Source organism: Passer montanus, unplaced genomic scaffold (genome assembly GCF_014805655.1).
Source record: "Passer montanus isolate IOZ18808 unplaced genomic scaffold, ASM1480565v1 scaffold5, whole genome shotgun sequence".
Classification (NCBI taxonomy): Eukaryota; Metazoa; Chordata; class Aves; order Passeriformes; family Passeridae; genus Passer; species Passer montanus.
The window spans coordinates 8,608,792-8,634,909 of NW_024369929.1; the positions used below are offsets into that span (position 1 = coordinate 8,608,792).

The 26,118-nt window shown below is 41.9% G+C and overlaps 1 protein-coding gene across 2 annotated transcripts; it reads left to right on the forward strand.

Moving 5' to 3' along the window:
* The first annotated feature begins 6,905 nt into the window (after positions 1–6,905).
* On the forward strand, positions 6,906–11,098 carry RAMAC (RNA guanine-7 methyltransferase activating subunit). 2 transcript variants are annotated; one of them, XM_039723483.1, is made up of 3 exons: positions 6,906–6,959; positions 8,232–8,403; positions 9,959–11,098. In XM_039723483.1, the coding sequence occupies exons 2-3, from the start codon at positions 8,240–8,242 to the stop codon at positions 10,146–10,148; spliced, it is 354 nt and encodes a 117-aa protein (XP_039579417.1). In that variant the 5' UTR covers positions 6,906–6,959; positions 8,232–8,239; the 3' UTR covers positions 10,149–11,098. The 2 variants fall into 2 exon arrangements, with proteins under 2 accessions (XP_039579417.1, XP_039579418.1); XM_039723484.1 differs by lacking the exon at positions 6,906–6,959 and adding an exon at positions 7,054–7,333.
* Positions 11,099–26,118: the final 15,020 nt, after the last annotated feature.

A 26,118-nucleotide genomic window follows, 5' to 3' on the forward strand; every position in this document is an offset into this window, starting at 1 on the left:
TATTCAGCACATCACCACAATCTACAATGTGCTTTTCATTTATATGTGAGATCTTCTTAGCTTGTTTTTAATGAGCCTCCATCAGAAGCTCCATCAGAACTATGCATTTTCCGTGATAATATCTCTACATTTTTGAAGTTTAGACTGTCGAGTAGTCAGCAAGATCTTCTGCACTAGTTGCCCACCAGCATCAGAAAGTTCAGCTGAGCACTGCCACGCTAAGCAGCTGATTGCCTCCACAGCAGAGCTCTGCAGGTGGAGTGGGCAAAGGGAACAAACAGCTACAACTCAAGAAAGCAGGAAAGGGAGACCTGAAATGGGCAGGGTGAGCAGGGCCACAGGAACAACAGAACTGTGGAAATGATCCAGGAGAGGAAACTGCTGCAGGAGTCTGAGGCAAAGATGGGAGAAGGAATTACAGCAGAACTAAGGGAGGCAAGGATGCTGTGTCTTGACATCTGAGGCAGAGGGGTGCCCAGGAGGGCAGGAGGGGGTGCAGAGGGGTGGCAGCCAATACATAATCTCCTGAAAGATTAGGAACCCTTGTTTGCTGGAAAGAATGATCTCAAGTCCTAATTTAGTAACAGGAGGGAGAGTTGTTACTGCTCAGAGCAGTGTTGGCCCAGACCCCCAGAAAAGCACCAAGCACCACACAGCACAGACATAAACTGAGGAGATGGTGCCTTGTCAAAGAGTTTCCAGGCTCTGTGTAGGGCAAGGGATGCACAGAGGAGTGCTCCCAAGAGGGAACAGACTGCTCAGCCCAGCTTTGCAAAATCCTGCAGGCTACTCTGCAGCTCAGCTAATTCACTTATACCTTATTTCACTGCAGCACAGTGTGGTCTCAATGCTGATTGGTATGTCTGGAAAATTCTGATTTGCAACTTTTAAAAGCAGTTACTTAAACTAAAAAGACACTCTCAATTTGAGTTAGTATAAAGCTGGCCTATAATTCAGCCCTTGCTTGTTCTAATGGCCCTGAAAATTAAGAGGAGCTGCATAGAACATTCAGGAACTCTCCTTACAAGAGAAAGAAGGGAGACCAATTCCTGTGCTAACAGCTTCTTGGTAAAGCCATCTGGGGAGAGCCATGTTTAGTAAATTATGGAGGGAGCATTACTTACACCAGTTCCACTGACCTCAGCCTTGAGAGGGAACAAGACTCTGAAATGCTGCTCTATTTCAGTGCCTTCAGCAGAACCTGAACCCGGGCTCACACCCTGCACAGGGACAGGACAGGCGGGAGCAGGGGCTTCAGGGCTCATCTATGAGCAGGTTCAGACCTGGGCCTGAGAGTGAGCATGGCAGCCTCAGGGCAATGCTCCAGTGCCCACAGAATGTCACCCTTCTGGGAGTAAAACAGGAGGCCTAGGTATCCTCTTTAGAGGTTGATTATTTGACTTTGTATCCGAGGCAACTGATTGGAGTGCAACAGGCAAAACTGCATCAAGCATCCAACCCAGGAGAAACGCTACACCTCTGCTGAAAGGCATAACCACTTCCCCCTGCTAGACCCTGGGCTTTGCAAGGATCTGAGTTTCTGATTTAAACACAGCAGCAATTGCTACCAGATGTGCATGTCGGGGCCCTGAATGCTCTGACAGCCCTTAATTGGCACGACCAGCCCTGGGCCCCCCTGCCCCAGGCATGGGGGCCCTGGGTCCCTGCCCAGCCCTGCTGTGCCTGTTCATCTGGGCAGTGACCCACGTGCTGACCTGAATTTCTGCCTTGCCTTGCACTTGTCTCATCCCCGTGAACTTGTCTGCCCCGCTGAGCTCCGTCAGCTGCCGAGCCTGGCCAGCCCTGCTCAGGGCTGTGGGCTGGGCCCCCACCCTGCCAGCCACGCCACCCTGCTGTCCCCCTCTGCCCCCTGACAGCAAAGAGGAAATGCTCTCAATTCCCCTCACAAACTCAGATGGGTGCTACTAATTCGTATTTAACTTACAAGTTGGTGTTTCCATACTGCAGAGGATTTGAATGTTTTAAGACTGGATATGGACAAAAGAAACGAGACAAAACTGAAATTAAATATCCGACTGTAAAAGAAAATTGAGTAGGAATAAAATCTAGTGCTAGAAACTTCTGCAAGTACTTTCTTTATATTTTGCAACTGTCTTAACAATAGGTAATCCATGGTAGCACTGATTCACACATCCCCACTTGCAGAATTACTTGACATCTAAAAAGCATCTGAGTTGGAGTTGAGACAGCGTGATGATCATGATGAGTTTGATATCTAAGCATTTGGCTACTCCACTTTCAAGCAGTTCTACAGAAGTACATTTAAAGTGCCTGAATATTCCTCCCACTTTTTCTCTTTTTTTTTTTCTTTCCAATTTGTACAGTACCTACATCTAGGAAATGACATAACCTGTGCACCAGATGTGCTGTGTAAAACCTCTGCCTGCCCCCCAGCCCCAGCATGTGTGCCCCACGGGGTCTAACCCACCTCCAACCCAAATGAGGAACATATGGAGCACCATGAATGGCAGCAACAGGACTTTGCTTTGAACTACATTCCTCCTATCAAAGGGTCCTCTGTCTTGCCTTCTTCTTCTCCATTCCTCTGGGTAATCACGAGGAAAGAACTGAACATTTGAAAAAGCCTCCCGGGGACAAATTCATTGCTAGTGTAACTCTGCTGAAGTTAATGGTGTTGCACCTTGGATTAAAATGGCACCATAATATTAAAAACCAGAGACAGCATACTACCCTGTAATTACTGTCTAAGAGAAAAAAATAATAAAAATGATTCATTCTTATAGACCCCAAAGGGCATAGCTGGCTTAGTCAGTTTAAAAGGTGAAAATAAAAGAAGGCAGCTAGAATGTAGTGATTTTAAATTTGTATATATGTTTATAAATATGGATCAATGACAGTCAGATTTCAAGAGCATTATGCTAGAAATATAATTTAATGTGACTGTGATTTTCAAAAGACAGACAGCAGAAGTAGTTCTTAGGGAAATTAAAGGCCTTCTTTCATACTGGTATGAATTAGGAAGCAAGCACTCTTGTAAACTTAATGCAAAGGAATTGGGCCCTGCAGCACCAAAATTGTTACTCTGTAACACAGTCAAACACCAAGAGTTGCATTTCCCCCTTTTTTAAAAAAGGACAATGTTATTTTTTTAGCCAGTTAACATTTAAAGGTCATTGTTATGGGAAGGAAACATTTCTTGTATTAAGTTTAGCAAAGTCGTTAGAAATGTGCAGTCTGTTCCTTTATGGACTTCACTTTACAACACCATATGGAGGTGTGTGAAAGACAGTCTGAAGCTCAGTGATACTGTACAGTATACCAGCAAAGGCAAAGCAGAGATCTGACAGAAGAGCTGCATGGGCTTCAGAGGCATTTGTCAGCAGCAGCTGCTGCATTTCTGTCTTTCTTGTTATTTAATTGAGGTTCATCTAGGCAATAATCCTTTCCAACAAAGGAATAAAATCCCATGACGAGAACTCATCTTGTGAGCACAGGAGGTCCTAGAGAAAGAGCACAACCCCCAATATTTCTGCAGATTGGCTAAGCAGAATCTCTGCTCTCCCATGTCCCAGTGCAATGAATGACCGAGCAAACACCTGGCGCTCGTTATTGCTCAGATGTCCCCTGGTGGTCTGACAGCCCCTGGTGCCCACAGAAACACAGCTTTCCTTTATGGGTAATCAATAACACGGCTGCCACGCACGCCCTTTGGACCTGCTGGAGCCAGAACACAAAGTCTTGCTCTCCCTAGCTGTGCCAGACATCACCATTTCCTAGAATAAATTACCTGGGGAAATCAGGTTTCCTTGTACAAACAAACCAGGCTTTCAGTTACACAGTAACTGAGACATTGAAAAATAAAGGGGGGAGAGGGAAATTGGCTGACAGGAAACCACTGAGGAGTTTCAGCAAGCTAAGAAAAAAAAATCAGAGTTTTGAAGACAAATTTTCACCAAAATATTTCCTGAAATGTTACTTTGTTATTAAAAATCCCCAGCAGGATCCATAACCATCTATGGAGGTTTCCCTGCTTGTATGTTTATAGACAAATATCCCCTCAATCAGGCAGGCCCCAATTGCAAGTGATGTTAGTTTCTTAGTTGATTTCTCAAAGTAGATATTAACACTAGAGAAAAATAATTCTTCCTGTTTAAAGAGCATAGAAATGCCCCCCCCCCCCAAATAAAACTAGTTCTCCTTTTCCCTTGCTACTGAGATAGACACATGCTGACTTTTCATTAAAAATGTCACAGCTCTACTGAGACAGAGCAATGAACACAGCCTTAAAGATAACAGAAAATTGCAAAATATATAGGATTTTAAACAAATAAAATTTGGACAATGTTTTCCTTTTGCTCCTTGGTACAGGCTGGTTATCCTGTAGAACAGACCTACCTCTTTACCTAAGAACTGTCTGTAATAAGAAGGGCTAGAAATTCATTTCCAAATGAAAGTTTAGTATAAAGAAAATACATGAGTCCAGAAGCTGGGGATTTAGGCAAAATATCAAAGTCCTGTGACAGAACAGCAAGAGTTATCAAGGCTAAATAGGTACAAAATCTCCTGTCATTTTCCATTGTTTCAAGGCAAACAAGACCTTGCTACTTTTAGCACATACTCCTTTGTTCAGCCAGGAAGATCCATTCTACAAAAGCTTAATTAATTTCCAATAGGCTACAAGGGAAAAGTCTTAGTTTAAAATTTAGAAGATAAGACTTTGTCCAACAGCACATTATTTAACATTATGAAATCCACAGGAAAAAAGCAAACCCTTTGAGGCTTTATCACACTGCAGTAGACTTCAGAAATGCTGATTATGAGATCGTGTTCACACAAAAACAACACATTAATTACCCAGAGAGCCTTGAAGTGAGCAGAAAGATTGCAAGAGAGGATTATCAATTTCTCTGTCTTGACAACACTTGGAGCTTGACCTTTTAAGCACTCAGGCACCTAGTCTGTAGGTATGTGCTATGTGAGGCATTTAGTGGGTGTTGAAAGTTCTACTCGGTGACAATACTCATTTCTGAGTGCCTTTATTCCTTTAAAAATCATCTGTCACTTCAGGTTTTTTATATGCAGTTTGAATTTCAGAATAACATCTATGAAAAATCTCAGGATATTCCTTGGATCATGATCTCCTTCTTGATATAACCCAAAGCAGCCATAGAGACATGTGACAAAAAAAGAACCAAAGCAAAAGTATCATGCATGAATATATATTATATATAATTGTGTGCCACTCTGGTTTAGCCATTCCCTGCAAATGTTTTTCTATGCAAAATATGGTGACGAGAGCACCTTTCCAATACTGTAATTTGTGAAATGTACTGCTTATAGGATTACAAGGGGCCCATGCCTTCAACACAACTTATATTTATGCCTAAATTACGTATATGTATGGATGACTTGAGTCTGTAATTAAAGGTTTAATATTAAGTTTGATCTTTTAATGAAAAATGTCACCCATGAAACAGCAGACTAGAGCCTCAAAAATAAAGAAGCATGTACCTTTTATTAAGAATCTTCTCCTTAACTTTATGCATGAAATCCTCTGTAGACACACCTGAAACTGCAATATCCAGTGATGAAAATGAAACATGTCTGGAAAAGGAATAAAATCCTACTTACTTCTGCCCATTTCAAAGAGGCAGTCAGTAGGAGAGGGATTATAAGGGGAAAACATAAGTGAAAAGATATTATTTTTAAGCCTCAATGGCAATTTGTTTGGCTTAGAACTAGCTGTCCAGGCTAAGGTGTTTGCATTATGCTATTTGGATTGAGGTCATCGTCTCCTGCTCTGCAAGTGACAATACACACCTGCTGCAGATGTCACAGGAGAGCAGATTGCAATTATTGCTGTTTATTTCAAACAAAGGGCACTTATTCGTTCTAATATTTTTGGAGAGTTGGATACTGCTATTGCTGTCGCTGGGGTATTTTGTTTCAAGTGATCCACCTGATTATTATTAGTCTCTGTGCTTTGTTAGTGCCTGCGAGCAACAGAGTCTCTAGCAGAGCTTGTAAAAAAGCAATGGTTTTTTAAAGGGTCCTATAGAAAAACCCATTTCTTATACACAGACAAAAGACTGTTTAGAAATCGTTGGTTGAAGTGTTGTGGAAATTAGTCAGCACTGCAAAGACACGGGCGCTGTGGGAACAAGGCAAACGGGACCAGGGACACCGACACCATTTCTGCTGCGGGAAGGTCTTGATGCCACCAGCCCTAACCTGGCCCGTACTAAAGGTGACAAGCCTGAAGTTCTGAGGCTCACACACAACTTCATCCGTATGAAGGGTGACAAGACTGAGCGCTGTCTGCAGCACTCGGTGACAGGGTAAGTGTGCTGCTGGTGCAGGTGCCACCACAGAATTATTTTGGTTTACACGGAGTTATTTGCCTGCCAAAAAGCTTCACGTCATCTCACCTTCCTCACGTAGCAGTCAACACATCCCGAAAGGGGTCTTTATACCAGAAACACACTTAAATGGCATTACAGACAGCCACAGGCGCCATGCTAACTTCACCTTTTTCACTTACACCTTTCGGTTAAAACCCAAACATTTCAGGTGCCACCTCCGCAAAACCCGCGTGGCAGCGAAGGACAGCGCCACACGAGCCTCAATACTGCTGCTGCCACCGCGCTCGGTGTCCAAGGCTCACCGCAGGGAATCGCTGCTTCCACCCCTGCCCGCTCTGCCCGTGTCCTGTCCCGGTGTGCCCCGTGTCCCTCCCCGGTGTGCCCCTGTCCCGCCCCGGTGTCCCCTGTCCCGCCCCGGTGTCCCTGTCCCGCCCCGGTGTCCCTGTCCCGCCCCGGTGTCCGCCCCGGTGTGCCTTTCCCGCCCCGGTGTGCCGTGTCCCGCCCCGATGTGCCCCGTCCCGCCCCGGTGTCCCCGTCCCGCCCCGGCGCGGGAAGCGGCGGGGCCCGGCCCGGAAGAGGCGGGATCGCGGCGGCGGCTCCGGCGGCTGAGGCGCGGTGAGGGGCGGCGGGGCGGATGCGGGGGAGGGCAGGAGGCTGTGAGGGAGGAGGGAGCGGGAGCGACCCCCGCGTCTCCCTCAGCTCTGTGCGGCCCGCTGTGAGGGGAGGGGGCTCCGGCGGAGCCCCCCTGGGGCAGCCAGCCCCCTCCATCGCTGTCTGCCTGGCCTTGGGCGCAGGAGGGAGCCGGGTGTCCCCGGTCCGGGTCCCCGCGGGATGAATGTGATATTAACAGGATAAACTGTTATTTATGGAGGGGAAGCTGTAGCGGCGGGTCCCCAGGGCAGTGCTGCCCCCGCCGCCCTCATCCCGACTGCCACAGGCTTGAGCAGCGAAGTTCCTTGGAGACAGCCCGTAATAAAAAAACGAACGAGGTTAGCTCCTGGCAGAGGAAAGAAGGATGAGTTATTCCTGCAGGAGTAACTCCTACACGTGCCTCGGGGAGGTGTGCGCTGTGCCGCTGGCGGGGGAGGCTGCCCGGGGGCTCTGAGGCAGCAGAGAGCGATGTCTGAGGCTGCTGCGGGGAACTGGGGCCGCAGGAGCACCGCAGGATTCCCCGAGGACACCCCGCTGACCCGGCCCGGGCTGCTCACGGGCAGAAGCCCCAGACTGGTGTATATTTTGTGTATTTTAGCTCTTGGGGTCCTGCCAGCAAATCTTTGTGAGGCAGCAGAAGAGCTTGTTCTGGGAGTCCAGAGCCAGATAGTGTAAATGCTCTAAATTATGTGGGGCTCGTTGAAACAGTGGGCTTAGAGCCTTTCTGAATCACTATTAACAGCAGATTTTGCTGGACAGTATCACCAACATCTGAATGGCAAATGCATATATACAAAAATAAGGAAACTAAGGCCTTAAGCACAAATGCTATCAGACAGGCATATTATGAGGTAATTTAGCATCCTCTTAGGTGCTGACCTTTCCCTGAATCAAGTTACTAACACATAAATTACTGTGAATAAATCTGATTATTTTGCCTGTCTTCCTGGTTATGTGTATCTGTAGGCTTTGTATGATATTCTACCTTAGCAAACTTTTGAAGTTGATTGTAGGAATTGTTTTCCTGTCAGAAGTCAGTGTCAGGAGATGGAGAGCATGTTCTGAAGTACTTTTTTCTGAGAGGTATCTGTGCTGTCTTCCCAAAACCCAACAGCTGTGTTGGTCTGAGTGTAACTTTTCCTTGTCCTTCATTTTCACAACATGGATTTGGGTAGCTTTTACAACTAGAGTCTTCATACATTACTAAAGCCACTTTTGTTGTGTTAATTTTCAAAGTTTTCAGAATGACTTCCTTGGCTGACATGCCCCCAAATTATGAGACAATGTTTGCTCATCGATTCACATCGGATGATGAAGAATACCAAGAATATCTAAAGCGCCCTGCAGACCCCCCTCCTATCGTTGAAGAATGGAGAAACAGATCTGGCAACCAGAGAAACAGAGATCGGTACTGGTTTTTCTTTTTAATCGTGGTCATTTCACAAATGAATACACTTAGTTTCACAAATACACTTAAATGATAATTTATGTCACAAGTATAAGAGTCTGTCCTGTTCATTGAAGTATTTCCTTGTTACTCTGTAGGTAACTGTGTTTAAGAGGAAATACAGTCTTCTCTGAAAAGTAATGAGGCTTTACATTTTCTCTGTATTGGCTGGCAAAGTTTTTGCACTGCGTATAAAAAAACTAAATTATTTGCTTTTTAGTAAAGAATGAGCTGGAACCACTGAACCCATTGCCCTGGGTTTTTTTATTGCTCAGCCAGAAACATTTTTCCTAAGGGGAAAGATGAGACTTGTGCAAAACTAAGCAGCCTATCTTATGTTGGATGATAACTGGCAGGAAGATGTGCAAAGGAACAAGCTGCTAGTGTGATTATCTGTTACTAGCTGTCCAGAAAGCATTTCATTTGTAAGCTAAATATTTGCTGTATTTTTCAAGATTATCCTGTAATTCTTTTATTCAGTAGAAGTGATTGCAAAATCAATCATTCAATCTGTCTGGCAAGTACATTGTTACCTGCCAAAGCAAAATACTTTGAATTCTTTCTTCAAGATGTAATTGCAGCTTTTTACTGAATTTGGTAGAGATTTTTGAGGGACTGAAAAGCAACAATTACAGCATATAGTACATTTTGGAATACTAACATCAGCCTTTAATATAAAGTAGTTAAACTCAGTCCAGCCAACAACTGCAAAAACTCCTTAGCTAAATATCTAAATAGGATTTGTGCCTTACCTGGAGAAAAGGAGGACAACATTGTAACTTTTTCTCAGTTTGAGAAAAAGCTTGTCATTAAGTGAAACACAGAATCACAGATTAAAAACAGGTGATAGTTTAAGATGTTCTTCAAAACTTCATGGCTCTTTGAACTGATGAACACATACACTATGGTCACAAAGTGAACCTCTTGCAAATGTTTGTCTGCACCACACCATTTGCAAACAAAATGACTATGAGGCAGCTCAAGCCTTGATAGGACTTGAGATAGGGCTGAAAAGACAAAATTGAGACTGAACAATGGCTCAGTACAGCTGATAAAGAAGCAGTGTTTTAGCAGTAGTATGTATTGGAGGGAATATTCAAATTCCAGCACTCAGTGCTGTTAGGTGGCTGTAACTGTAGTCAAGCCTGCTTTGCCAAAGCTTTCAGCCTTGAATCTCCTGGATGGAGCCTGGCTTTGATGCACTACACATGTGCCTTGGGGTTGATTTTTAGATTTATGGTCTGTTTGAGTCTCTCTTAAAACTTCCAGCAGTTCATCTGGGAATACTCTGTGTTAGGAAACAGACTGTCCAAATGTTGTGTTGGGTGAGAAATTCATGAGTGATCTCAGATGACTGTAGGTATGTTTTCATGAGTTTGTGATATGCACATATAAATATTTGAGTGTGTTAACAGTTACATGACAGTTTTCATGAAAACTGCCAAATGTTTATTATAACTCATTTTTTAGCCTTGATATGATTTTGGTCAGATTTTGATGTATCTTCTCATTGCAGGTTTCAAGATGGCAGATATTTTAGAGGGGACAGATACAACTGGCAAGGTGACTACAGATTTAATCAGAGGCCAGATAGAGGCTGGGGTAACAACTACCAGCAGCACAGACAAGGACAATCCTACTCATCCCACTATGGACAATATGGCTACAATTCCTACAACCCAGGGCCTCGTTACCATCCCTACTGATATCCTTCTGGGTTGAAAGTCCAGTGATGCTATGTAACAAATTCAGTTAGATTTTAGTTTTCCTATTTTTTCCACTGTTTTATAGATAACTGAAGAATCAGTGTTACAGTGCAGTGCTGTTTTTCTGTAGTGTGAAATGAAAAAGGGAACTCCTTTTATGAATAGTAAAAGCATATTATATGGAGTTTGTTTAGGGTCTGTAGACTTTAGATTAAGTTTTTAACTCTTTCTTTTGTCTGAATATATTTGTGCACGCTTTTTCTTCCATCACTGAGATTTCTCTATTACATTTTAGAAACCAAAACAGGTGAGGGAAGGACAGAATAGCTGTGATTTGTATGCAGCCTGGGGAAGTGGCACATTGCCTTGAGATAGCTCATTTTGAAACTAACATACTGTGTCTTTCTGTGCAGAGAATTTAGTTTGGCTTGTGGCACTGAGAAGCTCAGTTTGGTTTGAATTTCAGATGCCTTAAAACTGAGAAGAGAGATCCTATTACTGAAATATTTTATGGGGTCGTCATAATGTCTGTTGACTCAATGGCTTCAGTGCATTTGCAGTATTCCTCTTAAAACATGGTCTAAAAGTTGGGTAAAGAATACGTAGTTAAATATGTATCTTCTTGTAGCAGTTCAGTGATATATAAGTTTTACCTGAGATATAATATCAAACTTAGATTAATCTGTGTCATCATCAAATAAATTCGGTGTGTGCGTAACAAATTCTGGAATCCCCATTTCAGTAAAGCTGTACAACTTCAATGCTATTGTTTGTATTAAATACTTTGTGCATGTTATAGAAAAAAAAACAACCTATGATCAGTACTGGTCTGTACTTTTTTCTGTATGGGAAAATAGCATAAACAGTTCAGAGTGTTGCTCAGTTCTTAGAATTTAAGATTTATGAGGTTTTTTAAGTCTTCACACAATAAAAGTAAAGTTCACATGTAAGAATGTTTCTGAGTATTTCTGAAACCTACTTTTGAGACATTCAAGGCTGCAACATTGTCTCCTCAGCCAACGCTGAACAAGGAGCTGGACTGCCAGCTGTGGGCTTAAGCTAGAAGAATGGCCTACTCAGCTGCAATCAGAAGGATGAGACACATTGTGATTAATTAGAAGTCTGGAGTGTTAATCCCCTATCCACATTTTGCTCTAATAGGGTCAGAGTTCCCTGTTTCCCCATTTAGTGATCAGCTAATTTGTATCAAGGGAGCGGTGTGTGCCTTTGTACTTGACATTTTCTTCAGCTGCTGCAGAAACAGGGCCCCATCCCTGCTGACTGCTGTAAAAGTCATGGCATTATGTGATAAGGAGTGCAAATTAGTGCATCTTGATTTAAAGACAAAGTACAGAAGTCAAAAGCAGAGTCCCCCAGCTCATCAGATGTTTTTAAGAGCTGAAGGGTGTGTTCATACAGAATCAGTCACTGCATGTAACTTTTACGTAAGCTGTGGTACACAAGTCTTCACCTACCTGCTAAGTATTTGTTTTCTGCTTTTCATATAATACTGTTAGCTGTTATACAAAACTTAATATCCTGCTCCCTGAAGTATTTGCCTTGAATTCAGTTAGAAGTCTTTTCACAAGAGGTTTTTCCTCCAAGGAGTTCTGGTGGATGAAATGCACTCCTTTGAACCCTCCCTCATTAATGCAGTGGAGCCTTTACAAGGGAGATACAAGATCATGCAAAGTTCTTACATCTACTCCAGGGAGAGCCTGCAAGTCAGCACCCTTGGTGAAATTCCCATTTCATTCAGAATCATGTGCAGAGTGCCAAATACCCCAGGCTCCCCTTCCCAGAAGGGAGTGCATCTCTTCCTGCAAAGAGCCTGACACTGCCAGCTATGCCACGGAAGTCAGGCTGTGCCAGGATGTTCTTCTTCCACACCATCTGGAGTAGCATCTCAGGCTGAAATGAAACCCAGCAGAAAGAACAGATCTGTTTCATCTTTGCCTTTCCTTGAGCTCAGTAACTATTTAATTATTTTAATTATCATTCAGCTAGGGAATAAAGAGTCCTAGAAGGGTTTTCATGGCAAGGGACCTCAAAGATCATTTAGTTTCAACCCCTGCCAGATCTTCCCCTAGACAGGTTGCTCAAAGTCCCATCCAACCTGGCCTTGGACACTTCCAGGGATGGGGCATCCACAGTTTCTCTGGGCAATGTGTGCCAGTGTGTCACCACCCTTGCAGGAAAGAATTTCTTCCCAATATCCTCTAAAGCTGCCCTCTCACTTTGAAGCCACTCCCCACCGTCCTGTCACTACATGTCTTTGTTAAAGTCCCTCTCCAGCAGCCCCTGGAGGTACTCTAAAATCTCTTAGGAAGAAAAGAGCACCTCTTCTGAGGAAGGTGCTCCAAGGTTTCCCCAAATTCTTTTCCAGCTCTCTCCCTGCCTTCATGACAGCATCATGAATCCCACTTTGCTGGCTGTGCAGCAAAGCATGCCAAAAAATGCCAGGGGGTGTAGCATTCCAGAAAATGGCAAATCCAATCTTCAGCATTGTGCATGAACTGTAGAAGCAGAAAGATGAGGATGATCTAGGTGGAAGTTATGAAACAGAATCACACATTTCCTGGTCTTGGCTCTCTTACTCTGAGTTCCTTGCTTGAGATCAGGAGAGAGACAGGCCAGTGCCACTTTCCAGCTTGTGTTTTTATATTCCTGATTCTCATATGCCTTACCAGCAGAGCTCTCAATTCAACCTTAAGGGTTTGTTTTATTTACAAAACTTTTCCTTGGAACAATTATGGCAAGAGTCTGATTTGGGGAGGTGGGGGGAGAGGAATACATTGCTAAATACATGCACCAGACAGAAGAATAAATAAAATTCAAAATATAGTACCTAATTTTCCACTTAGATTAATTGTATTTATGATAAAGTCCAGTTTACTGTCTCTGTCAAGCTAGAAAAAACCAGTTGAGTATAGCCTGCAATTACAGTTTGTGCATTACTGTGTACTACAGGTGATAAAACTGAAACTGGGTAACTTTAATATTTGCAACTTCAAACACTACAGAACTTGTTTGCTTTAACTGTGCTGGAGATTGCAGAGTAAACATTAAAATTCAGTGTCTGGAATCTGACTTTAGAAGATCTCTTCCATCTGACATTTGCTCAGACATCATTATTATCATGATTAAAACAAAGGTAAGTGTTATGTATTAAAAAATGACTGCCATGTTACCAATAGTGTGAATGCAGAGTTCTGAATAGGGCTTTGCAGCAGTTCTAAATCCATTCCTGAACACACACAGTGATTTTGCATGGCTTGTTAATTGATACTGAAGAATAGTCATGCTAAATTACAGGTACTGTGGTAAATAACTAAGAAAAACCAATAGCTTTTGTATCATTTCTCAACTAGCATTTAAAAAAATTATAAAGGCTTTAAAAATCACAGCTAAGCCCCTAGAAACTTGAATGCAAAAGAATGTGCACAGTAAAAAAAAAATCTCACTGTGATTTGTGAGATCCAGTTTTACAAGTTTTCAATGCTATTCAGGCTCTATTTTATTCTGTCTGTGCAGCTGGGAACAGAAATGTGCAGATGTGCTTTGAAAGGTTAGTTAGAAGCTGAACTACTTTCAAGAAGCTCTAGTAGAGATTTCAGACCAGGCAGACAAATGACATTTGCAATATAATCAACATTCAACTCCTGGAACTAGGAAGATATTTTATCTACTGTTTAAATATATTTTAATATATTGCAGCAGTTATACATTTGAATATTTTTAAACTCATACTATTAATTTGCTAATAAATATTCTGCTTAACCAAGAACATGTCCACATTTGCTTCATACTGGCATGTTGGAAGGGAAAAGCTTTTTGTATCAAATTAAAGAGAAGGTTTTATCTGCCACCACCCCTACTTCTTAAGTAAAACAAAAATCTTTGAATTGCACAACACCAGGGAATTTTTCTGTGCTGTCACACCTTCTCTAACACTCAAACAAGAGGAGTATGAGCATCAAGCAAGAAGGAAGGGAACAGGACTGCTCCCTCCTGCAGGTGCTGACCACCTTGGGAGCAGTTTGGCAAAACTGCATCTCCTTTGCCTTTCATTTACCAATCAGGAAAAATTGCTATAATCTATCCCCTTGTCCCTGAATGTTAGAAGAGAGCTACATAACCCTGCTGAATTATGCACAGTGCTGATGCTCTAATGCCCAGAAGCTAAGCAAGATTATAGGGCAGATCAGGTTTCCCTGAAAGCACCTAGGGAAAATGCAGCCTGATTCCAGGCACACAGAGGTAAATCTAGAGATAAAACCGAGTCCAGTGGCTCCAGCACTGCCAGGAGAGTCAATGGCAACTGTGCTGTGGTGGTGCACAATAATCTTGCCTCTCAAGAGGCTTATTTTTCAATTAGGCCCTGCAGGCTGGAAGGTATTTTTGTGTTTACCATGGCCTATATTTTTCTTCAGAAAGCCTGGACTGCACTTAGTGGTTGTCAGTCCTCATTTGCTTGTGTGAAACAGCGACACCAAAGTGTTATTTCTGTACAGCTCGCCCCTGACCAAGTACCCTGCCCTGCTAAAATGCACATTTACTACAAGAGATGGTGGAAGTGGCTAATACCTACGTTTTACTCCAAGTCTAATAAACAAACAACAGAAGAAATCATATCACCATCCCCAATGCATAACTCCTGTATTATTTGTGACTGTCATGAAAATTAATTAATGTTGTCTTTATCCTAACACAGAGATGTCTTTTTTTTTAATTAAATCAAATACTTCAGCAGCTGGCTTCCCCCACCCTGAAGTATGGGCTCCCATTTATTTTGGGGGGGGTTTGTTGTATATTGTATAATTCAAACTTTGCTTCATTAATAAAAGTACTGCTGAGGTAAAAGTTAAAAGCCCAGCTATATTGTAAGACATTTCACACAGCTTTTGTCCAGGTATAACATGATCAGAGAGTGGATGCTTTTTGTCCAAAGTCATGCCTGAAGTTTGTTTCTGAAGAAATCCTTGAAATGATACATTTTTCTATTGAAAGTGTGCTCAAGAAAGATAAAATTACAGTAATAATTGCCAAAAGCTACTAGCCCTGAATGATTCTTTTTTTACATATGATGAAAATTATTTTTTCCACAGCAAGGGCCTGGTTTTCAGCCATCATGTCATCTTGATTTATGAACGCCACTGAGACCTAAACCAAAGTACATTTAAGAATACTGCTTTCGTGGTTTTAATGGCATGAGCATTTAAATACAGCATAGAAAACCTCTGGAGTTTAGGTTTGTTTAGTGCAAGAGCTCTGTGGGGACACGTTCTCCTCAGATCAAGCTCATATTACTCATTTACCAGCCACACACTTGAAACACAAGCTCTGAAGTGAGCTGAGGGAGCATCAAGCCTGGGGTACACATATGCTCCTCTAAGCCCCAGCTAAACTCCTGTAAGAATGAAAAGGAGCTTTACCCTAAATTGCCAACACGGGCAAATCCTATTTTTCCAGGCTTGTGGCTCAGAGGACACTTCCATCAGAAGGAGTAATTTATTTTTATGTTCTAAGAGAAATGGGAGTGGAGAGGTGTTGTTACAGGGTGGCAATGAAGGGAAGGAGCATGGCTGGGCTAAAGGATCCTTCATGGCTGTTCCCCCATGTGTCCTGCAAAGGAGAGCAAGTGTTGAGACTTGACTGCTGGTCATCAAGTGACTTTATGGCCACATCACAGCCTGGAGGGTGGGAAACAAAAAGCAAAACCCAACCAAATTAAAAAAAAACCCAACCAACAGCAAAACAAACTCCTTCCTCCACAGACTCCAGGGATCTCCCCATCATAGAACAAGCTGGCAGAATGCAGAATCTGGAAGCAATTAAGCAGCTGCCTCATTACACTGGCACAGCTTAACTCCTTAAGTAAGGTGGACAGACCCAAGGGACAATAAACAAATCGCTGTTTATTACATATCCTGCAGTCTGGGCAAATCCAATTGAAGAAGCTCTTTAGACCCCACCCAGTAGGATTTTAGTTTTTAGAGACAAAATGGATTTAGTGCTAGATATTAAAAGCTAAGCTTCTCTCCACACCTGCATTGAACATATTCTTACCACTGACCTAAAAATGTTCTTTTAAACCTGATAATGTTTTTACTCTTGCCTTCCTACCCCTGCTGCTTCTTGGCACTTATTTCAGATACAGCTGCTTTACTATTTTCTCATATTCTGAGCACTTCTGAAGACAAGAACTCTGAAAGCTACTTTAAAATTCTAAAAAACAATTTTGCCACAGTTCCAGTTATTCTTCCAGAACTAAAAAGAAAGTGAAAAGGATGTTTTCAAAAATAGAACCAGACATGCGTGTTACATGCTCAGCTACAAATCACATTTAATGCTTTTGTGTCTCAGCTTCCATCTGTAAAACTGTGGTTCCCTGCCCTGTTTTCCTCTTCTATGCTCTGCATTTTGGCTACAAAACCTACTAGGCAGCAGCTACTCCATATAAAGCTTAGGTAGGGTGCATAAATCTCAGCTGGGCTCTGTGTGTTGCAACACAATGCATTCTCACACACACCAAACAGTCATAGCAAGGGTGAGAAAAATTCCAGCCTTAGAAGAATTACAGTACTTACATTTTTTAAAAAAACCAAGTAGATGCAAAAATGTTAATGCAAACAACTAAAATTACATAGTTAGACATCTGAGTTTCAAAAAAACATAAAAGGTAAAGTTGTTCTTTGCACCTACAGGAAAAGCAAATACAGTGGTAAGGGGAGGAATGGATGGGCCAACTATGATGGAAGAGGGGATGTACTGGTGAACAAAAAGAATGATAGATCAGCTATTGCAAAAAAAGTCTCTTATCAGAAATAAAGTTTAATTCTGGAAGAGTCTACTGAAAGGTCAGTGTCCTTAGTAGCTGAGAAGAGGAAACCATATAACTGAAGGTAAAACAAAAATCTATTTAAAAGTCATTTGTAATTGATGAGAACTGGAAGACAAAGATGGCATCACAGACCGTTGGCAGGACAATCCCTCCATATGGCATCTATTTCTCATTAATGCTCCGGGGGAGGATCCTAGACATCCCAGCAGGTCCTGTCGTGACTTTGGATTCAAAGCTGTCCACACACTCAGCTGCTCTCTGGCCGAGCTCCACTTTTGCTGCACATAATGCACACAGCAGTGCCAGGAACAGGGGCTGATGAATGGCTTCTGTCTCCTCCATCACACCCCCACACTACGTTTGGAAAGGTGGAAACCTGCCCCTGACCATGCCACCCAAGGCACTGCTCTGAAAACCTTCTCAGAGTCTTCCCATTTCTAATGATAGTATAGAAACTTTCAGTATTCCCTCTGAAAGCTGCTTTTTGAACCCCTGGAGCTTATTGCCAATTCCTTCTCTCAACAATGGCTTATGCCTGAGAGCTCTTCACCCACTACACTGTTTATCATCAGCTATGGATTGGTTATTTTGGGACAGTTTCATTGTGGAACAGTGCATGGCAGTGACTTAGTAGTATTTTTGTCTGTGCCACTTGGGATAAAAGCAGCTTATTCAGAGATCCCAGCTGAGTCCAGGATCCTTACAGCACCTACCAACATCTCTGTGGAGCACATTGCTTGTAAGAGACAAGATGAGTTTAATATGACAATCTCAGTAAATTACACAAGAGTGCCTCAGTTTCAAGAGCTGAGAGGAGGTTATTAAACAAAGAAAATTACTGTAGGTAATAAAAATCACTGACACCTCAATGGGAATTGCCTGGGTTAATACAGACCAGGTGAAGAACACTACAGACTTGAAAACAAGAAAGGGTCAAAGAGCAGAATTTATTCAAATTCCTACGGATTAAGCTGCTAAATAAGCCACATTTTTTCCTATGAGCATAACAGATATAAATACATAGGAGCAGCCAGTCCACTGCAGCATGCTGAGAGCACAAACCAATGTTATAACGCATGAAGGATCTCGTGTGTGCAACATCTGCATCGCAAGCGGCGTGGGGCAGCGCCTCGCTGGGGCTGCTGCTCCCGGTGTCCCCGTGACACTGCCAGTGTCCCCATGACACTGCCAGCCCGCAGGCAGAGCAGGCTCTGCACACTTTGCTCACAGGGCTGGGGATCTGCCAGCAGCTGACAAACTGCAGATTCCCATGCAGTAACAGCAGGGCCTTCTGTTTTAACTAGCAAAACACTGTAGCCGAATCGCTGATCTGTAGCTATGATTTATGATAATTCCTTAAATTGTTTACTCTGTGTTCACATCTTACTCCATTTCCAAGTCAAATTAACACATCACTTCAGACTAGGATAAGCAATACATCCTGAATACTGATACAAGCTCGAATGTGATTACACTAAACTCAGTTTATAAATCTTCTTCTTTGACTCTTTGTCAGGAAACTTCACTATACACAGAAAGAAATAAAGGAATAAACCAAAGATCGTATACTGAAGAAACAACTAAAATGGGTATTTTAATTTACATTTGTAACTTTCTAAGAGCTTTCAAATTTATATGGCTTTAAATAATAATGATTTTGACAAAAAACGTTTTTTCTTCTGTGAAAGGTATTAACAAGAAATTGAAAAGCTCAAGGAAAATGAGGTTCCATTTTTCACATTTGTGATGAGCCTACTCTGACTGTGCAGTGGGAGAGGTATTTATCATGCATAGCCTGTCCTCCTCCTTGGATGCTGTCCTCCAGTTTGGACTGGAAGCACTGTGTGTTAGAGGATCATTAACCAGGGTCATGTACATCATCTCTCCCTCGCAAATGAACACTGTCAACACTGCAACAGCCACAGAGACACTGTACAATCAGGGCCCCATGTACACATTGCAGCTCACACACAACAAAGCAGACAGACTAAACTGCACAAAGGAAACCTGTTTTTCCCTGAAACATACTCGTTCCAAAGCAAGGGCAAGGCAATAGGCTCATAGTTGCTGCAAGGCTCCTTGGAGCTGGTCAATCCCACATGCACAGCACAGACCCTACACAGACACCTCTGGCCCTGAGAGATCCTGCCACCAAGAGTTATGACAAAATTCGATTACCTGGCTTCCATATGGATAATGTCCCTATCCTTTGGATTACACCAAGTTTCAAGCACGTGACAGGAGCTTTACACTGTGAACACATTATGAAAGAAGACTGGAACAAACACCATGTTACACCGCCTGGTACAAATCATGGTGTAGGGAATGAGTATTGTTTCATGGAGCAAAGATGTGGGTCATAGAGCCATGTCACATGCTGCTTGCACATCCACACACTCCGAGAAAACACCAGCTGCACAGATTTACAAAGCAATCAGATTGCATGGTGAGAGGTATAGAGGTATATGGAAGAATTGTTTTCTTCACACGTATATTCCTGTCTGAGCTCTAAATGCAGTTATCTCTGACCACTACTGCACTGCTAAAATTACAGGAAACTAATTATTGAAACTGAATTAATATATGTTAAATTATTCCCACACAATCCTGTCTCTTACATGGCACTCTTGACCCCTACCATTCTGGAAATCATTTTAGGTTCCTCTTTTTGCCATAAAAGAGAGGAATGCAATGCAGTACTGAAGAAAACTGAGTAAGATTTTCATCTCCTTCCAGGGGTCTCATGATCCACTCTTAAATCTTTTTCCATTACTATTTAATGGTATTATAATTACTGTTATTCTCCAGTGTTCAGAATAATCACAAAACAAATACAACCTTGATTATGCTCATATTATTATTTGTATTACAGGGGCAACAAGAGATTTTGAGCTTTACCAAAGGAACAGCAGAATGTGCATCTCCAAGAACCCCCACCTAATCTAGAATGAGAATTTGTAGGTTATTATGAACAGAAAAGACTGGAGAGAAGGGGCAAAACACAGAGGTTGCTATACCTTGTTTATATGCTCTTATTTTCTTACTTCAGGAGTCTGACATTTTTCTTTTGAAAATATTCTTTCCTTCATGAAAATGGGCACATAGTATAAGACATATAGGATAATCAGCAGTCCTACTCTCCACAATTGGCTCAAACCTTATTGTTCAGGACAAGTTCTTCTCTAAAACCCTCAAATACAGTTATCTCCTCTGCTGCCAATCCAGCATTTGTGACAGCCTTGATAGCTTATTCTCTCCTGCCAAACCTGCCTCCAGTCACACTTTTCTGGTGCAACTAAGCCACAGATTTATTTATCCTCTAAAACTGTGGGCTGTATTTATCCTCTAAATCTGAACAAGCATGTAGCAGTAGACCAAAGGCTCCTTTGTGGAGAAAGCAAATAATCTGGAAGACAGACGGATGTCTCTTCTGCTTGATGCTGTTCACAGACAGCAGAGCAAAGGAAAATAAGTGTTTGATTCACTCTCTCACGCACTACACTATCAAGTGAGTCAGTTAATCAGAAAACCTGATTTAACCATTCTCAAGTGATTTCACTTAAACTGTGAAGTGTCATCCTCTTTTGGTATTTGCACTTTTTCCAGCAGTGGCAATCCATGCAGCAGAGGGGCAGGTCTGAACTTCAGAGATGAAAGGTCCCAATGATGGTCATGAATTTATCCAAGCTAAAATTTATCTTTAATTAATGTCTTTATACTTTCTTTCTGACACAGGAGAGTATGTCTCATATTTTGAAACATTTTTTAATGCAGTCCAGAGTTCTCTTCCTCTGCAGACCAGCTCACCATATCCACTAACCTGACTGAGCATTTCTGGCAGCAGCTCCTCCTGGCTCAAAGGCTGGAGCCTGGGCTCCCAGGGCTCCCACCTCAGCATCAGCTGAACCTGGGGGAGGTCTCACAACACTTTGGACAAAGCTCTGAAGATAAAACAAGAGCTGGGAGCTGCAGTTGGCTGACCCTGGTGGCAAGGAGATGTGCCAGCCTCTCACAGCAATTACAAAGTGTTAGTCCTCCCTTGCTGCAAGGGGTAATAGTTCAGCCACCAACACAAAAAAATATTGGCAAGATGTAGCTGCCTTTGTAGAGTCTGTTTACCTAAGATGGGAAGGCAGAATAGATGAACTACTTATGAGCAGTTGATCAACTTCCTCATCTGAATTTGTATTTTAACCCACACAACTCTCAAAACAAACACATCAATAGATACTCTTTTTACATTTCACATCAATGGCCTTCATGTGAACCTATCATTTCAGAAAATGAATCTTTCCTGTTTGAAAATTTCAGATTGGCAGGACTCAGGAGTCACACTAAGAGGGCCATAGGTAATATCATTTTACCACCTAGATTCACAGATTGCCAGCAAGAAATAACTGTGAAATTTATATTGCAAATTATTAGATTTACAGTCTTTGAAAACCTGACAGGTTTTTTCCCCATTCTGACTTGAGTGCTAAACAGCAGAGGAGGTGCTATAAAACATCAAGAGTCTATCACACCCTCTATTCTGTATATCTTATTTCCCAGCAGAGTTTAGAAGAACACACAGGACAAGCCTGCAAAGTCCATGAGCCAAGAATTGCTCCTAGCCCAATAAACTACCCTTCAACAAAATTATTCCATCCCTCCCCATCATGTTTTATTTTCTTGATTTTTTTATTTGAGATGTTAACCTATTACATAAACCCAGGAGTAAAACAAACAAGGTCTGTTTCTTCAGATGGTCTGATCAAGGTAACATTGGATAATCACAGGGCAAAGCCTAAAACCCAGCCTGAAAACCGCTAAGTCCTGAAAATGAGCTAACAGGATTTGCTTATTTAAGGTTGGAAGTCCAAGTGTTTAAAACCTGGAGCATTTCACTAAATTCCTCCCCAGGTAAAAAGACCAAGTCAGTTCACTGAAGTGAGCAGGAATTATATGCAGCTGAGAAACCAAAGGTTTTCTATAGGTTTCCTGTAGAGGCCTACCTTACAGCAAGATCAGTGGAAAAAAACTTTTCAAATTCAGATTTGCAAAGGCGGCCCCATAAAGCTGGCAGAACAGCTTATGGCAAGCTCTGGTATTGTACATTCTTTTTGTCTTTAAGGACATAAAATGTATATCAACACCTCCTCTGACAGGATCACTTTACTTGTTTTTGTGTATTTAGGATTTATATACTCTTCAGACTACTGAAAGTAGTGTTTAATTAGATCTTACACCTTCTCTGCTTTTACATACACAGGTACTTGACAACTGAAAGATAGGCCTTGCCTCACATCCTACAATTTAACCACAGCTATTGTCAAATTAATGTTTTTGGATGTTCTATTTTCACATTTATCTTCTGCCAGAAATATTGTCTGGAATGGTATTAAATAAAGAAAAATATGTATTCTAGATGATATGTCACAGCAATCACAGCAAATAGAAGTCATAGACTTTGAGAACATCATTATAAGCTGATCATCCTTTAAAAATATTTAACAAAAAGCTCCTGGGTCTGCTTTAGCAGCTGAACCTGAACTCAGCGAGGAAGTGACTGAACAGAATCAGACATTCTCATTAAGTAAAATTAGCCAAGTGCAATTTGCCTGGCTGGTTCCCTCTATGTATTAGCATTTATATTCAGTCAGTGATGAGCATAATCAAGTTTTTCTGAACAAAAAGGAAAAATCTCCTCAAAACCCATAAACCCATCAGGTTTATTAGTAACAGTTTGCACTTCCACTGTAAAAAGGCAGTTAAGAAACTGAAGAAAATTGCCTGTTCAGAAGTGCATCTGAGTAGCTACCAGCAATCTTTCCTCATAGCAGGAACATGACCTCACATACATGCTGGCTGATTGCTGTCAGATTTACTGGAGACAAAAGGAGACATTTCACTAAAGGGCAAATGCCAGGAGGCTACAAAGAGCTGCCACAGGGCCCCACTGGAAGGGACAGGTTTGCCCTCAGATTGCAAAGATTGTATCACAAGGTCTTTTCCCTCCTTCCTCAATGAATGCACCTGTAAGGGCTGTCAGGCCCAAAAAACAGAAATGTGGTGACATCTAAGGAGATAAGCATCAGCAACAAATGCTGATGTGACAAACAGAGAGCAGAAACAACCCCTGAGAGCCTGGTCCTGCTGGAGGGCACTTACCTGCAACAGCAGCAGCAGAACTGAAGGTGAGAGGCTGCAAGAGCACCCAGAAGGGACAGGAAGGTGGCAGGATGTGTGCTGATACCTCCATCAAATGTAACACCCCTTCTGAACATCAGAAGGGATGCAAAAAACTTAATAGATTTTAAGACAAATTATGAAAAATACCACTGGTAAAAAAAAAAGGTTCCGCACAAATAGCTTGTTTTATAAAATTCAATTTGGTAATGCCCCTGTCAGACAGCTGGGCACAAAGTATGTCCTAACACATGTTGAGAGCTTTGAAATTTGTTATAAATTATGCCTCAGTGCATCCTGGTTTGCAAAGCACTACAGCAACAAAAGCTGGCCAAAGGAACAGCATTGCTGCAGCCCTTCCCACATGTACTGCACACGTACAAGGTATTAGGAAAAAACAACTTAATGACAATCACCCCGGAATTACAGTTTGTAATTCTGGTTATTCTCTTAAGGAAGACAACTGCTTTATCTGAGCAGCATGAAATGAGGCTTTGACCTCTGTTTTTTGTTCCTCTTTCCTTGAGTCCACGGCTAACTGCTCTCTTTACAGCATGTTTCTATAGTGACCAACTGCTGAAATGATACTCAATATATTTCACTTTTCACCTGCCATACTTCAGATTTGGAAACTCAGAATGTTATTTAAACAATATTCCAAAAACTCACCCTCAGGCTGTAGTAAGAGATGGCACACGGACACTTCATCACTCTAACTTCCCCAGCTCTTGAAAGAACAAATAAATGCACCATTTACAGATGAAAGAAAATTTATCACAGCTCAGTAACAATTACTTTAGAAGCCAATATATAAGGGATCAGGAAGAAACAAATTTCCAATATCTCAGTGAAGTACGAGACTCCTCCTTTCAGGCAAGCATTTCATTTCTTCAGAAGCTTTTTTATTATGCCTCAGTTGTATTAAGAGCACTTTGCCTCAAGTGCAGCCCCTTCCTCGAGAGTAACAACCAGGACAGCTTTTACAGAAGGATAAAGCATTGTGCTCCCCAAAGGAGATGGGGGAGCCCATTTTTAAATCCATCAATATAGCAATAAATCATCCTCCCAAGACAAAGACTAAAACATCAAGAGTGGAATACAGTAGGTAGAAGAAATACAGAAACAATTTCAAAAACTCAGCTGGTTCAAGTTTTACACGTGCAAATAAACATTATGAGAGGGGAAACAAGAATGAGATGTGAAGTACTGAGCAGGAAGATCAGGTGTATTTATCTTCCTGGAAGCTGGAAGATATTAAACTCTGTTTTCTGCTAAATTGCTGCTGCCAGTTATTGACAAAGTTGTCAATTATCCAGGATTATTTAGACTGACGATACCTGAAGAAATGAGGATTTAGAAACACTCAGGACTAAAATGGGAGATAGGAATGCACTGCAGATGCTAAGTAAAGTGGATTGAAAGAAAAAAGCAAAGAGACAGTTTCAGAGGGTAAAATTAAATACCCTTAATTAGCATATTACACTATTACAATGAAAGCAACTTTCAAAGCTGGATTTTAGAAAAGAAATATAACTGAGTGGATGAAAGACTAAGACCCTTCTACGCCATAAGACTGCATAGAATTTATTCAGATAACTTCTATTTTGCTAATGTTTAAATAACGTAATTATACTTTAAAATTGCACTGACTGTGCAAGTCTGCAAGCAGTCAGATATTAAATCACCATTGGATGGATTTTACTGAAATTGGTCAGACCATGCATTAGGGAAAGAGGACAGTGCTTGATTTCAACAGTTGAGTAATCATGTAGCTTAATGCACATGGATAAAGCAGGTAGCAACAGCTAAAAGTTACGTAGCAACTGGCACAATGTTTTTAAATTGGTCCAGGAATAAGAATTTACTTTGAACAGGGATTTGTAAAGTGTCTTGAAATTCTTGAAAGCAGCTTCTTATACAGTATCACAAAGCTCTGCTCTGTGAAAACATACTCTGCTGGAGTAAGGGATATTTGCTACCACAATTTTTTCAACAGAATTAAAGATATTTTACCATGTTCGTGAAGAGACAGCTGACAGGTTAGGATTTCAATGCAAGACTTGCAGGAGCTAGGCCTAAATCACAATTTTGGGGTTGTTTAGTCATCCATGTTTTTTAGCTCTTCTCTACCTCTCTGGATATATGATGTGTTGCAGTTGAGATGGCCATGATACACAGAGTATCACCAAACAATTTCAGAAGGCTTTAACCCACACAGAGTAACACCTTACCACCTCAGAAGGCTTCAAATATCTGCCCATGCAGAGTAACATCATTCCACTCCAGAAGGCTTCAAGTGTCTGCTCTTCTTGTTCTTTAGCCCAGCCTTTTACCCCCTCCTGCTCATGCCCTGCCCCTGTGTGCCCTCTGTTCCCTTTGTGGTTGGTCAGTGCCCCTGGGCACTCCATGGCTCATTGCTGTCAGTGCTGCTCACCTGCTGCTCACAGCTGAGCCCTCTGGGGATGAGGCTGGGCCAGCCCCACTGCCAATCCCCAAAACTGTGTGCCTAAAACACAGCCCCACTGCCAATCACCAAAACTGTGTGCCTACACCAATGGACCAGCAGTTCCACCCTCCCAGGCATTTTATCAGGTTCTCTAAATCCACAACCAAGGTATTATGGATATGACTGATATAGGGATATACAGCACAGAAAACATTGACATACGAGGCTATCAAGTATGATTCCATTATTCCATATGGCAACATCCCCATGTTACTTATACAACCATTCCAAAATAATTTTGGCTACTCATATTACATGAATTGCACATTCCCAGCATGTAAAGGCTTTATTTGCCACACTATCATGAATTCAAGTTGCTTTCATTGATCAGGAAGAACAGATGCAGAATGGCAGCTGAAGGTGTTTATGAAAGGTGAAGAAGCCAAGCAGAAGCCAGCAAAACCTAGGCAGAACATGCTGACAAGACAGAGAGGGCACTGAAAAACTAAATT

Bases quoted from the DNA above. Each gene is read 5' to 3' on its own strand.
- RAMAC (XM_039723483.1), top strand. From the start codon at position 8,240: ATGACTTCCTTGGCTGACATGCCCCCAAATTATGAGACAATGTTTGCT. The intron at 8,404-9,958 runs GTACTGGTTTTT...TTCTCATTGCAG, and splicing joins AACCAGAGAAACAGAGATCG to GTTTCAAGATGGCAGATATT.